General features: G+C 43.6%; 1 protein-coding gene across 1 annotated transcript; it reads right to left on the bottom strand.

The window, feature by feature from the left end:
* Positions 1–7621: 7621 nt before the first annotated feature.
* On the bottom strand, positions 7622–10108 carry CASP14 (caspase 14). Its single transcript, XM_032412093.1, has 6 exons — positions 10082–10108; positions 9100–9249; positions 8777–9002; positions 8508–8624; positions 8225–8328; positions 7622–7726 (listed from the first exon to the last, which is right to left on the bottom strand). The coding sequence occupies exons 1-6, from the start codon at positions 10106–10108 to the stop codon at positions 7622–7624; spliced, it is 729 nt and encodes a 242-aa protein (XP_032267984.1).
* Between the last annotated feature and the right edge of the window lie 3935 nt (positions 10109–14043).

Here is a 14043-nt window from a genome sequence, read left to right as displayed (position 1 = left end):
GCCTCGGATTCACTTCTCCGCACGTCCTACCTTCCAGAAAGTGGTCGCTTTTCTGTTCAGAGAGTTGTTGCTCTTCTTTTCTTTGATCTCCTGTTGAGTTTGTAGGTGTTCAGAATGGTTTGATCCCTATCCAGCTGAATTCCTGAGAGGAGACGAAATCCAGGTCTCCTACTCCTCCGCCATCTTGCTCCGCCCCCCTGTAAGATAGCTTGAAATCAGGCAACATGATGCCCCCAGCTTTGTTTTTCTTTTACAACATTTCCTTGGTGATTCGGGGTCTTTTCTGATTCCATATAAATTTTAGGATTGTTTGTTCCAGCACTTTGAAAAATGTCATTGGACTTTTGATCAGGGTGGCGTTGAAGGTATAGATTGCTCTGGGTAGCATAGACATTTTAACAATGTTTATTCTTCTGATCCATGGGCATGGAATGTTTTTCCATTTTTTTGTGTCTTCTTCAATTTCTTTCATGAGTGTTCTGTAGTTCCTAGAGTATAGATCTTTTACCCCTTTGGTTATGTTTATTCCGAGGTATCTTATGGTTTTTGGTGCTATTGTAAATGGAATTGTTTCTCTAATTTCTCTTTCTACAGATGCATTGTTAGTGTATAAGAAAGCAACTGATTTCTGTGCATTGATTTTGTATCCTGCCACGTTACTGAATTGTTGTATGAGTTCTAGTAATTTGGGAGTGGAGTCTTTTGGGTTTTCCACATAAAGTATCATGTTATCTGTGAGAAGAGAGAGTTTGACTTCTTCTTTGCCAATTTGAATAGCTTTTATTTCTTTTGTTGTCTGATTGCTGTTGCTAGGACTTCTAGTACTATGTTGAACAATAGTGGTGAGAGTGGGCATTCTTTTCGTGTCCCTGATCTTAAGGGAGAGGCTCTCAGCTTTTCCCCACTGAGATTGATATTCGCTGTGGGTTTTTCATAGATGGATTTTATGAACTTGAGGAATGTTCCCTCTATCCCTATACTCTGAAGAGTTTTAATCAGGAAAGGATGTTGTATTTTGTCAAATGCTTTTTCTGTATCAATTGAGAGGACCATATGGTTCTTCTCCCTCCTCTTATTAATGTGTTCTATCACATTGATTGATTTGCGAATGTTGAACCATCCTTGCATCTTGGGGATAAATCCCACTTGGTCGTGGTGGATGATCCTTTTAATGTATTGTTGGATCCTGTTAGCTAGGATTTTGTTGAGGATTTTGGAATCCATATTCATCAGGGATATCAGTCTGAAATTCTCCTTTTTGATGGGGTCTTTGCCTGGTTTGGGGATCAAGGTAATGCTGGCCTCATAGAATGAGTCTGGAAGCTTTCCTTTGCCACGCATGAGAAGAGAAATAATTAAGATTAGAGCAGAGATCAATGAATTAGAAACGAGAAACACAGTAAATCAGATTAATGAAACTAGAAGCTGGCTCTTTGAAAGAATTAATAAGATCGATAAACCACTGGCCAGACTTATCTAAAAGAAAAGAGAAAGGACCCAAATTAATAAAATTATGAATGAAAGGGGAGAGAGCATGACTAACACCAAGGAAATAGAAACAATTATTAGAAATGATTATCAACAATTATATGCCAATAAGCTGAGCAACCTGGATGAAATGGATGCCTTCCTGGAAACCTATAAACTCTCAAGACTGAAACAGGAAGAAATTGACAACCTGAATAGGCCAATAACCAGTAACGAGATTGAAGCAGTGATCAAAAACCTCCCAAAAAACAAGAGTCCAGGGCCTGATGGATTCCCTGGGGAATTCTACCAAACATTCAAAGAAGAGATAATACCTATTCTCCTGAAGCTGTTTCAAAAAAATAGACACCTTTTTAATTTTTAAAAAATTGTTGTAAAATATATATAACATAAAATTTGCCATTTTAACCAGTTTTCAGTGTACAATTCAGTGGGATGAATTACATTCATAAAGTACAACCGACATCACTATTTCCAAAACCTTTTCTTCACCTCAAACAGAAACTATGTAATCATCAAACAATAGACCCTCATTCCCTCCTGCCTCCAGCTCCTGACAACCTCTAGTCTACATTCCATCTCTTTTAAAAATTATTTTTATCTTATTTTATTATTTTTATTTTTAAATTTAAAACCAATTAATTAACATATGTAATGTATTATTAGTTTCAGAGGTAGAGTTTAGTGATTCATCATTTGCATATAACACCCAGTGTTCATTACTATTTTTATTTTTTAAGTAGGCTCCACACCCATCATGGAGTCCAACATGGGGCTTGAACTCACAACCCTGAGATCAAGACCTGAGCTGAGATCAAGAGTCAGACACTTTACTGACTGAGTCACCTAGGCACCCCTAATCTACATCCCATCTCTGTGAATTTACCTATTTGGGGTACTGCATATAAGTGGAATCATATAATATTGGTCCTTTTGTGTAATGGCTTATTTCACTTAGCATAATGTTTTCAAGGTTCATCCATGTATAGAAACACTCAAGGTATTTTAACGGAAAGAATTGAAGATGGGAATTGATTAAATAGGTAGTGGAAGACAGAAAAGGCATTCTAATACTAGAGTTAAAACAGAGAGAGATCCTTTGGGAATCAGTTGATCAGCCTAGCCTGGGGAAAAAAGAGAAGAGCTGAACTTATCAGATCGCAGAAGCTTAGAGGAGGGAGAGGTGGATATCGTGTGGATCTGGTACCCATAGATAGCTCTGAGGAGGGGTTTCTGATCAGCTGGTGCTGATATACTTGAGGGTTCACGATGATGCTGGTTCTGCATGTGGGGCAAAAAAGTTAGAAACTGGAATGATCTGATATTGCTGGCCACCAAAACCAGAAGATTCAAGTCATGCATTGCTCCTCATCCTGCCTATCTTCCTCTTGTGTCCAGTGCAGTCAGAACATAACAGGAAACCAGATGGGCATAAGGAGCTTGACTTAAGGCTGTGGGTGTGGACTGTGGGGCAAGGAAGTATAGCAGGATGGTGATTGGCTTAGTTATTGACCAAAATGAGGGTGACCATGTTTCCTTTAATTGAACATCTGTAAGAACAACTTCAGAAAAAACTGACATGTTTTATTCCCCAAATAACCTAGTCAATCAGAATGAAGGCAGACCAGTTTGTATTCCAAGTTCTGTAGGACAGACATCCCATCACGTTTCTCATATCTTATGCTGAACTGGAGGCCTTTGAAATGGCTTAGGTCATTGGTTCCTTGAGCTTCCCTTGTTAGTGGATATACTTTTTAAAAATAAAAAAAATTATTAAATTTTTTCCAGCTTTACTGAGATATAATTGACATATAACACTGTGTAAGTTTAGGGTATGCAACATGATGATTTGATATATGTGTGTATTGTGAGATGATTAAAAGAATAAACTTTTAATAAGGTTCAATGTATTTATAGATATAGGAAGGGGATTTGTTTTTATCTCATGGATTCTGTGAGTTTCCTATTTGGCTGCTAGCAACCTCAGAGCATCTTTCATTATAATGTGCACTTTTAAACTGGATCCTCCACTTTAGACCTTCAACCTTGTCTGGTGTATCAGTCAGCATAGGTTAGGTTATGCTGCAGTAACAAATGACCCCTGAAGTGCATTGGCTTATGACAACAGAAGTCTAGTCTTGGAGCCATTAAGGGCAGATTTTAGTGTGACTTGTGGTTTGAAGAAAAAGTCTACAGAGAAGTGTAAACATTGATCTTGTCTGGGGAGATGGACAAGACTTCCCTGAAGAAATGATACTTGAACTGTGATATGAAGGATAAAGTGGTCATTGGGAAGAATGATCTAGGCAGAGAGACCTGAGGGAAAGAGCCTATTTTAGGAAAAATAGAAGGCCAATGTGATTGGGGCAGAAAGAGAGAAGGGATAGAGATGAAAACATGGGACCTAGCAGTCAAATTAAGACTGTTTTCCTTATTCAAAGGGTGGTGGAAACCACTGAAAGATTTTAAGAAGTTGCATGGCAGGTCAGATTTTCATTTTTTGGGGGGCATGGAGCCCAACATGGGGCTTGAACTCATGACCCTGAGATCAAAACCTGAGCTGAGATCAAGAGTCAGATGCTTCACCAACTGAGCCACCCAGGCCCCACAGGTCAAATTTTCATTTTAAAAAATGACCATCCCTGCTGCCTTTGGAGAATGGCTTAAAGAACAGGTGGTGGACAGAGGTGGGTTTTCTGTGAAGCTAACAAAGCATAAGCTGCTGGCACCTCACTTTCATGGGCCCCTCCAGGGCCTTGGGAGAGACCTGACAATGCACTCATATGGCTGTACTAATTTTGTGTTGGTACTTCTGTATTTTCCTTAAGGAGGAACTCCTCCTGCAGCAGTTGTACAGGTCCTGCAAAACCTGGGTGTGCCCTTCATACTCAGTAATAAACTTCCAGGATACACTTTTAAATCCTTACTAAATACTTGGGGGAAATACTTAAGGAGAGGTCTTAAAAGAATTAAGTCATTGATTTCAGTGCTGTCACCTGTTGTATCGGTATGGTTTTGGTGATGAGCAACTCTGGCTGATTTCAGCAACATGGGAATTTGTTGGAAGGACATTAGGGCCGGGGCTGGCACACTTCTGAAAAGGTCCAAGTAGTAAATCTTTTCAGCTTTGCAGGCCATATGTTGTCTGTTGTAACTACTTAAGCCTGCCATTTTTGGGTAAAAGGAGCCATTGACAATGTGTAAATGAATGAGCATCACTGTGTGCCAATAAAGCTTTGTTTATAAAAACAGGTTGCAGACTGGATGTGGCAAGTGAAGCATAGTTTGCTGATCCTTGTGTTTATTTGGAGACCCTGGAATCATTGGGTGTTTGGACCACAGGCTTTCACATGGGTGGGTGTATAGGATTCAGTATATGCATCATCCCAGATCTACTTGGCCCTGTGTACTCAGCCCTGCTTCAGCCATTTGCTCTGCCATTTTCATTGATAAAGCCCTCACTGCAGCCATGACTATTAGTGCAGAATGTTATTACTGCTATTACTGTAGAATGAGGAGCTTGAGTTTACTACTTAAGAACTTGGTGACTCTAGACAATTCCCTCCCTAGTGATGTGCTTATGTTTCCTGGAGTGCTAAGAGAAGAAATACTTTGAGGCTGCACCCAAGTTCAGTGGGAAAGGTGTGATTGATTAGTCATGTTTGCCATGGGCACCTGGACGAGAAAGATGTGACATACTTGCTAAATATTTGTCATCCTGTAACTAGCTGATCTCCAAGGTCCCTTACGGTTCTGAAAAGCTACAGTTCTGTGTCTGGATACTTCTTCAGGGACATTCTGGAGATGACACAATCATGTAAAACATAACCATTTAGAATGGAAGTGTGGCCTCTAACTATAAATTTCCTACACACCTGCCTTTTTGGGAAAGTTAGGATGAGGCTCCTGATTCTCTGTTCATGATAGACATGTCTGGGAGGCATGGACCATTGGGAAAAAGGAACTAAATCTATAATGCCTTTCACATTAGCCTCCTGTTCTAAGCACAGAGCAGATTCCAACACATACTTTTAAAGTTTAACATCTGTTTATTGAACATCCATTATGTTGATCCAAGACTTGTTCCTGCCCTCAATCCTGTAATCATCAGTGTCTCATCCCAGGTGAGACTGGAGAATCAACTAGAAAGAATACTAAGAATGGCTCTTTGGAATACGTATGGGTGGGAGGTAGTGAGAGAAAGGGCACCCCAGCTTGGCGAAATGGTGATAAGCAAAGCCTCAGAGGCAGGAATGAGTAAGAGGACATTCGTGTTGTTGGAGGAGTGAATTCATGGTGGGGGAGGTAGGAGATGAGTTTAGCTGATTGCTGGTACAGGGGGAAATTGTAAGGATGTGAGAAATCAGGATGTGGAGTTTGGCCTTGATATGTAAGTGACAGGGCACCGTTGTGTGTTCTTGAGTATTCTAGGGAGGTCTGGAGTTGTAGATGGAGGGCAGAGGGGAGGTGAAGTGGGCAGGCAGAGAGGCAAGGAAGGAAGATGGTACAAAGATGCAGACATAGAGGATGGGACTTGAGCCTGAAGAACGACATGTAAGGGAAGGAAAGACAGATGTGAGAACTGTTTCAAAGTCAGGCTGTGCTGAACACTGTGCTTGGTGGCATTTTAAAGGAGACAAGAAGAGGGGAGTCATAGATAACTGCAGAATTCTGAACCTGTGGTCTGAGGGTGAGGGTACCAGGGAACACTTGGAGGAGGAACTGGGGAGAAAAGACTCATCTTTAGCCATGAATTGTCAATGATGGCAGATATGCCTGCAGGCTATTTCAGTGGGGAAGGTCAAGGCTGGAGATGAGTCATAGACTTGGAAGGCAATGCCTCTGGTTCAAATACCAGCCCAGTGCCAGAATCTCACGGGGGAGCCTTTACTGCTGGGTATCGAGGACTTGTGGGTCTTCCAAGGAGCTCCTACTGCCAAGTAGGGAGAACTTTATTAGAAAATTCCTCAAATTAAAGAAGTTTTCTGATGTTTCAAGACTTAGCAGGTGGTGGCAAGGGTGCTGGGCTGCAAACCAGACCTTGACCCTCCCACTGACTTACTGCGTGGCATTTAAAAAAAAAGATTTATTCATTTATGAGAGGGAGAGAGAGAGAGAGAGAGAGAGAAAGAGAGAAAGAGGCAGAGGGAGAGAATCCTCAAGCAGACTCCCCGCTGAGTGCAGAGCAAGACCCAGAGCTCTCTCCCATGACCTGTGAGATCACAACCTGAGCCAAAGCCAAGAGTCAGATGCTTAATCATGAGCCACCCAGTTGCCCTGCTATGTGGCATTTGACAAGCCTTTTAACCTCTCTGGGTCTCTACCACACTGTCTGAAAAACAGGGTGACACTAGAGGATTTGCCATAGCTCCAACATGCCCTAATTCAGAGTGGTTAAAAGTTGAACACTTGAGAAGAAATAAATGGATGGATTTTCTTGGAGAGAAGGCAGGGCCCAGGGCCTTGGGGGAGCATTAGTTAGTAGAGAGAAACTCAGAAAAAGGATGAAACATCTCTATCAGCCAGAGAGAGCTCATGAGCTAAAAGGAGAATGATGTCAAGTTACCAGCTTGCCAAGGAAGAAGAGTCTTGAAAGGAGAGAATGATTCTTGCTTTACTAATTTTCCAGGGGTTGGGAGGGAATCTCTGGAAGATGGAAATGGATATGGTTCTCAGGAGGAGGTTATAACTCCAAGTGAGATTCAAGATCCAGTGGAAGTTTGATTGGGGTGGGAAGTGGTAAGTGGGCATTGGTTGATCAGTGAGGTTTATCCAGTTACATTTGCATAGGTATAATTAATGGGAGAAAGAAAAAGGTTTCAATGGAAGATAGGAACAGAACCTAGGATAAGTGAATATACTCTTAGGTTGTATTAACAGAGGTGGAGATTCCAGCCTGAGGGAGGTGAATGTTAATGTTATTGCTGTGCCTTGTGCTATGTTTTGGCTGGCTTGCTTTAAGAATGACAGGGACAGATAGAAAGAGGACTTGCATGAGGGGTGTGATGAAAGGGGCTGGGTGCCATTTGGCCTTGGGAAGAGAAGATTTTAGGGGAATGGTGAGAGCTGCCTCTAAATATCCATGGGGCAGAGAGAGCACTTGAAAGACAACCTCTCCCTGCCCTTTCTGCTTTTACTGCAGATAGAGCCGTTTCCGAAGGGTGCTTTGGATTTCGGGATTCACTTTCCTTGGTTTTCCTTCCTGAACCAGCTCTGCTTCGGCCATCCGCCGGGTCACCTGCAACAAGAGGTGTGGTCAGCTTGGAGTTGGGTCCCTAGGGGAGCTGGTGTGGTGGGCTTATAGGGAGAAGGTTAGAGAACAAGGGAGGTGGGTTTGCATGTCCTAAAATGGGAGACCTTTATTGCCTCATCCTATGCCATAATCTTTATGGAATCATTGGTTGGACATTCTTGTTATGTTTTTTCTAATCTACCATAAAAGCATATAACCATTAGAAGAAAAAAAAGTTTGTTCAACCAATGATTAAGCCTATAGTTTTTGTTTACAGAAATGTATCTGTATTTCATCTAAATTATCTCACATACTCTGACATTTGGAATTTCTTGCTTTAGGGAAACTCATTGCTAGGATGTGGGTGTCCTAGTTTCTGTGTTGGGACCTAGGTTGGATTTGGGGCTGGGGGCAGGAGAGGGGGAAAACGCAGACAGGTTTGGAAGAGGCTCAGCCTCCCTGCTGAGGCTGGGAGAGGGTTCCAGGTAACTTGTCCCAACTCACCTCTGTCAGAAGCTCCAGGATGGGTCCTTTCCTCTCTGTGAACACATCAACCAGGGTCTGGATGAAGCAGGAGCCCTCTCTGTCGTGTCTGTACGCGATGTACCCTAAGGATTCCAGAGAAGAGGGCTCAGGAGAGCTCCAACGGGAGTGGGAGGGTTGGTGTGTGTGGTGCAAGAGGCTGTGGAAAAGGGTGGGTCTTGGAGGAGCTCAGGGGTCAGGGGTCAGAAGTGGTGTGCATGGAGGAGGAGCAGGAGGCCACCCCATGTCAGGTGGGAGCTCATACCCTTTATGGTGGAGTAGACGTGGAGGATGTCCGTGTACGTTGGGATAGTCTCGGGACTGTCCTTTGTGATCATCACAATATCACCTCCACTTACTGTTTCACCGGGGTCCCTTTGTTCTGAAACATCAAGAAGAGGAAAGTCAGAGAAAAAGATGGGGAAAGGAGGTCATCATGAGACACAGTGGCAAACCAAGGCTTAGCTGGGGCTCTGGATCTAGGGTTAGGCTGGATTAGGAACACAAACGCCGTGTTCTTGGCTTTGCCCCCACCTCCTCGACAGGCCTGCACGATGTACACCTTAGGCTTGCCTCGCAGGGCCTGGCAATTCTTGTTGTTCAGAACCTCGAAAAGGTTTTCCAGCTCCACCATTTGTCCATCCTCCCCCTTGAGGCGACCTTCTAACCCATGTGCCATGAGCACCACAAAAGCACAGCTGACGGGGTCATTCCGGGCATCCAAGGCCTGCTGAAAATTGTCCATCTCTTCCTGGAATTGCTGGAGTGAGAAGAATGGCCAGACTCAAGGGTGGCCCCAGAGCCCACCTTCTGGTCCAGCCCTCTCCCTCATTGGCCTGGGGCTGGCAGCACAGTACCTGGGCGGTGGGATCTCTCTTCATGGTGCTCTCAAATCCCAGCTGCCGGAACATGCGTTCCAGAGCATTCAGGTCTGCCTCCGAACCTTCCCGTGCTTTGGTGACGCACAGTGTCAGGGCTAAGCGGGCGCCTGACATGTCGTATACCTCCTGGGCCAAGAGTTGACAAAAATCATCAAAAGGATGAGGAAGTCAAGGAGAAGCAGAGGATGTGGTCCAAAGAGGCCTGGGGTTTGGGTGGCAGGGTAAAATACAGGATGCCCAGTTCCAATCACATTTCAAATTAAAAAAAAAAAAAAGTGTTGTTGGTTTTTTTTTTTTTTTTTTTTTTAGTATGAGTACATCCCAAATATAGTATGGGATATAGTTATACTATAAAATTATTTGTTGTCAATGTGAAATGTAAATTCGAGTGGGCATCCTTTATTTTTATTTGCTGAATCTGGTGACTTAACCTGGGATCTGGCTCTGTTTTAGCTCTGTGTGAACTTGGGCAAGTCACTGCTCCCACCTGAGCCTTAGTTTTCAAACACAGACAATGAGTGTGTTTATGGGGAATTGTGAGGGTCCCTTCCAGCTAGCATACTGGTGGCTTTGACTCTCTCTCTGTCCTTCCCAAGAGTGTTCTGAGCATCATTCTCTCATATAAAAAGGTCTCAGAATTTCTGAGGCCAATACTGAGATCCCACCTTGTCCTGTCTGAGGAAGAAGGGTATTGGGGTCAAAATTTCTTCTCTTATCCTCACTATCAACCTTAGTGATAAGAATTTGATTGTCAAGACAGATATAGCAGGCCCCCCCATCCCAGCTTGGTTTCCATCTCTGTGTTTTTTTCTCCATCTGAATGATCACAGAGCACCTTCTAGCTCTGAACCCACATCATGATTTTTCACCCTTTCCACTATCTCTGAAACATTAAGCTCCTCACCTTCTCTCTATCCAGATGCTTCCACCCCTCTCCCCCAAACTGCACCCAGCCCACCTCCTCCAAAGGCCGAGGATTGCTCATCTTTCCTCTGATTCTCAGTCTGGCTCTCAGCACTCTTGGCTGAACCTGGGGGTTCAAAAGAAGATAGTTTGAAGGTCACCAAGGGAAGGCAGAAGGGCTCAGGGAACAGACTAGTTTGTCTATCCAGGTTTTTGTGACTGAATAGAAACCCAGTGGTGGGGACTTGATTCATAGTCAGACGTGGGCAAGAGATGACAGTCCGTGAAGAATGGCTTCTCTAGCGTGACACCCCAGTGGTGTCTTCCATCCTTGGATGCTCCCAGAACTCCTGCTAGGCCCCCCCTAAAATGCCATACCCCCTGGAATTTTCCCTATCTCTCTCTCAGGACACTCACCAGTTTGTGACTCTCCTCCCCATCCCAAGGACCTGGACTGATGAGGGGGAAAGCAGCCCCATGTACTCCCCTATGTTGCCCAGGAGCTGACAGACTGGGGAGACATCAACAGGGAGATACTTTGGGATTAGGTTTAAAAAGAGAATGTTGGGGCGCCTGGGTGGCTCAGTTGTTAAGCATCTGCCTTCGGCTCAGGTCATGATCCCAGGGTCCTGGGATTGAGCCGGGATCGAGCCCCGCATCAGGCTCCCTGCTCAGCGGGAAGCCTGCTTCTCCCTCTCCCACTCCCCCTGCTTGTGTTCTGTCTCTTGCTGTCTCTCTCTCTGTCAAATAAAAAAAAAAAAAAAAAGAGAGAGAATGTCATCAAAGTGGGGAATACTGCTTTGGAACTGTCCCAGTGTGTCTCTAACCCAAACAGATCAATCCACTTCCCTCCCTCTGCCTTGAGCCTGAACATCTGTCTGAGTTCTTCATACTCATTTCTGAGTTCTGTTTTACTCTCTGGCTGAACAGAATGACTTTTGCCATATTCTTGGTGTTTTCTCACCTCCTTGCCTTTTTTTCCACTTCCTCTTCAGCCTGGAATGTGTCTTTACTAGTCAAGACCCTTCTCTGTCAATTTGGATGGCATCATGTTTGTTATGCCCTCCCCCTGCCATCTACTCATCCATCCATTCAACCATCCATCCGTCCATCCATCCATCCATCCATCCTCCATCCATCCGTTTATTCATCTAAGCACCCACCCATATATCTATCTATCCAGCAAATATTTTCTGGGTGCTTATTATTTGCCAGTCACTGGGAATAAACTGTGTAAGACAGACATGCTCCCTACCCTCATGTAGCTCTAGTCTATGACAGAAATGAATATTAGATCTCTCTTGTTCTCAGGGTGTCTGGCTGGCTCAGTCAGTGGAGTGTGTGACTATCTTGAGGTTGTAAATTCAAGCCCCATGTTGGATGTAGAGATTACTTAAAAATAAAATCTTAAAAAAATCTCTCTTGTTCTCTCTTAGACACACACACACACACACACACACACACACACACACACACACACTGAAGCCGGTGCCATGAGGAAAGAAGAATCAAACACTGTGAGAAAGAAAGTGAAAGGGGCATGGTTTTTGGAGCCAGATAAACCAGAATCAAGTCTTGCCCCTGCCCCTTCCCAGCTGTGTGACCTGAACATCTTATTCTCCTCTCCAGCTCAGTTTTCACATCTGAAAAGGACCCTGAAGGAGCCCTAGATGCCTTACAGAAATGGCACAGCAAGGGAGGTTTTTGGGTCCCTGTTAGCCTACTAGAAGTCGCCTCTCCCTTCTCCAGACTCTCAGAGCCCTGTATGTTTATACTTGTGTGACTGTAGTGCTTTTGATTCTTTTTCTAGTGGCTGAACCAGAAGCTCAGTTTTTAGGACTGAAAGCCTAATTTCTTTATCTCTGTCTCCATCAGGGTCACCAGTGTGGGAATGGGCACAGAGGTGGTGTCTGAGGAGATTTGTTGAGTAAGCAAATAATAAACAAATGAACAAACAAAGGAAGGATGGATGGGTGGATGGCTGACTGGATGGATAGAAATTTCTTTAGTTCTGCCAAAACTGGCCAGAGCATTCATTCATGCAGGGAGAGGGAGAGAATAAGAGAGAGAGAAGATAGAAGAAAAAAGGGGAGGAGGAGAGAGGAGAGGAGAGGGGAGGAAAGCAGAGGAGAGAGAGAGAGAGAACTAGTATCTGCCAAATCACTTACTGACTCTAGAAATGGCTGCTCCTTAAAGCCAGTCCAAGTCTTGCCACTCTGCTAGCTGCCAACAGAGCTAGGCACCGAGGAGGGGTCAAGTCCACGTGCTGACCTTGGAGAGGGGGCTGACAGTGTTTCTCCTGAGAAACCTGTGTATAAATTGGGCAGCGCAGCCATCTGACCCTTTACTGCCAGCAAGTCTTCTGTCGCTCAAGAAACCTCACGGTGGGAGGGACACACCCTTGGCACAGGCTTGGTGAGGAGATGGAACCAGATGCCTATGGAATGAGTCATGGCAAAACTTAACCAACACCCCCCTGGCTAAGGAGGCTGAGGCAAAGCATTCAGATCAGCCAGGGCTTTTATGTCAGCCCACCCAAAAAGCAACCCTCAGGTCCAGCCCATCTGACTACCATCAGTCCATCATTTCCATCATTATGCTCTCTTCCATCCCTTCTCCATTCAACTAGGCAGACAATACCAACTTCATTTGTTTTTTACTTCGTCAAGCATTCAACAGCCCCAAGAGGTCAACATTGTTGCTCCCACTTTGCAGATGAGGGAACTGAGACTCATAGAAGTGAAATGACTGCCCTAGGTCACCCCACTAATGATTGGCACAGTTGGCATTCAGCACCAGTGGGTCTGATCTGTCTGCATCATCAGACTCAACTGCTGTCTTCTCTTCTCATCACCTTCCTCCTCGATTCTTTCTTAGCCTTAATTTCAGTTCGCTTTATGTTATGTTTTGCTAACAGATTTAAAGAGATAAAATTCACATACCATACAATTCACCCATTTAAAGTGTAAAATCCAATGGTTTTTACTATATTCAGTGCTGTGCAATCATCACTACAGCCTATTTTAGAACATTTTCATCACCTCAGAAAGAACCCTGTACCCTTTAGTCATTGCCCCCAGTCTTTCCCCCACCCATACCTCCCAGCCCTTGGTAACCATTAATCTTGTTTTCTGTCTCTGTAGATCTCCTTGTTCTGGACATTCCACATGAATGGGATATGTGTTTTTTTTTTGTGTTTGGTTTCTTTCACTTAGCATAATATTTTTAAGTTTCATCCATGTTATAGCATGTGTCAGTATGCCATTTCTTTTTATGGCTGAATAATATTCCATTCTATGAATATACCTCATTTTGTTTATCCATCCATCCATCCATTAATGGGTATTTGAGTTGTTTTCACCTTTTGGCTAGTATGAGTGATGTTGCTATAAACACTAGTATGTATATAAATCTTAGTGTGGTTATATGTTTTTATTTCTCTTGGACTTATATCTAGGAGTGGAATATTCAAACAATACTGAAATGTATTCAGCAAAACCAGAACATTCAATTAAATGCTGCAGCTACGGTGGAAAACAGTATGTTGTTCCTCAAAAAAGTAAACATAGACTTACTGTTTAATACAGCAATTCCAGTTCCGTGTATATACACAAAATAATTGAAACAGGGTTTCAAGCAGATATTTGAACACCAGCGTTCAGAGCAAAATTTTCTCAATAGGCAAAAAGTGGAAACAACTCAAATGTTCACCAGTGGATGAATGGATAGACAAAATGTGGTGCATCCATGCAATGGAGTATTGCTTAGCCTTAAAAAGGAAGGACATTCTGACATAGGCTACAACATGGATGAAACTCGAGGACATTATTCTAAGTGAAATAAGCCAGACAAAAAAAGGGACAAATACTGTCTGATTCCACTTATTTTTTTTTAAGACTTTATTTATTTATTTGACAGAGAGAGAGAGAGAGCACAAGCAGGGGAACAGCAGAGGCAGAGGGAGAAGCAGGCTCCCCGTTGAGCAGGGAGCCAGATGCGAAAATTGATCCCAGGACT

Source organism: Phoca vitulina, unplaced genomic scaffold (assembly GCF_004348235.1).
Source record: "Phoca vitulina isolate PV1807 unplaced genomic scaffold, GSC_HSeal_1.0 scaffold13, whole genome shotgun sequence".
NCBI classification, from domain to species: Eukaryota; Metazoa; Chordata; class Mammalia; order Carnivora; family Phocidae; genus Phoca; species Phoca vitulina.
This window is presented reverse-complemented; position numbering and strand designations above follow the sequence as displayed.

Excerpts from the sequence above, each read along its gene's own strand:
- CASP14 (XM_032412093.1), bottom strand. The coding sequence starts at position 10,108 with ATGAGCAATCCTCGGCCTTTGGAGGAG. Across the intron at positions 9,250-10,081 it reads ATCCTCGGCCTTTGGAGGAG|GAGGTATACGACATGTCAGG; the intron begins GTGGGCTGGGTG and ends CTCTTGGCCCAG. Across the intron at positions 8,625-8,776 it reads CGTGCAGGCCTGTCGAGGAG|AACAAAGGGACCCCGGTGAA; the intron begins GTGGGGGCAAAG and ends TTGATGTTTCAG.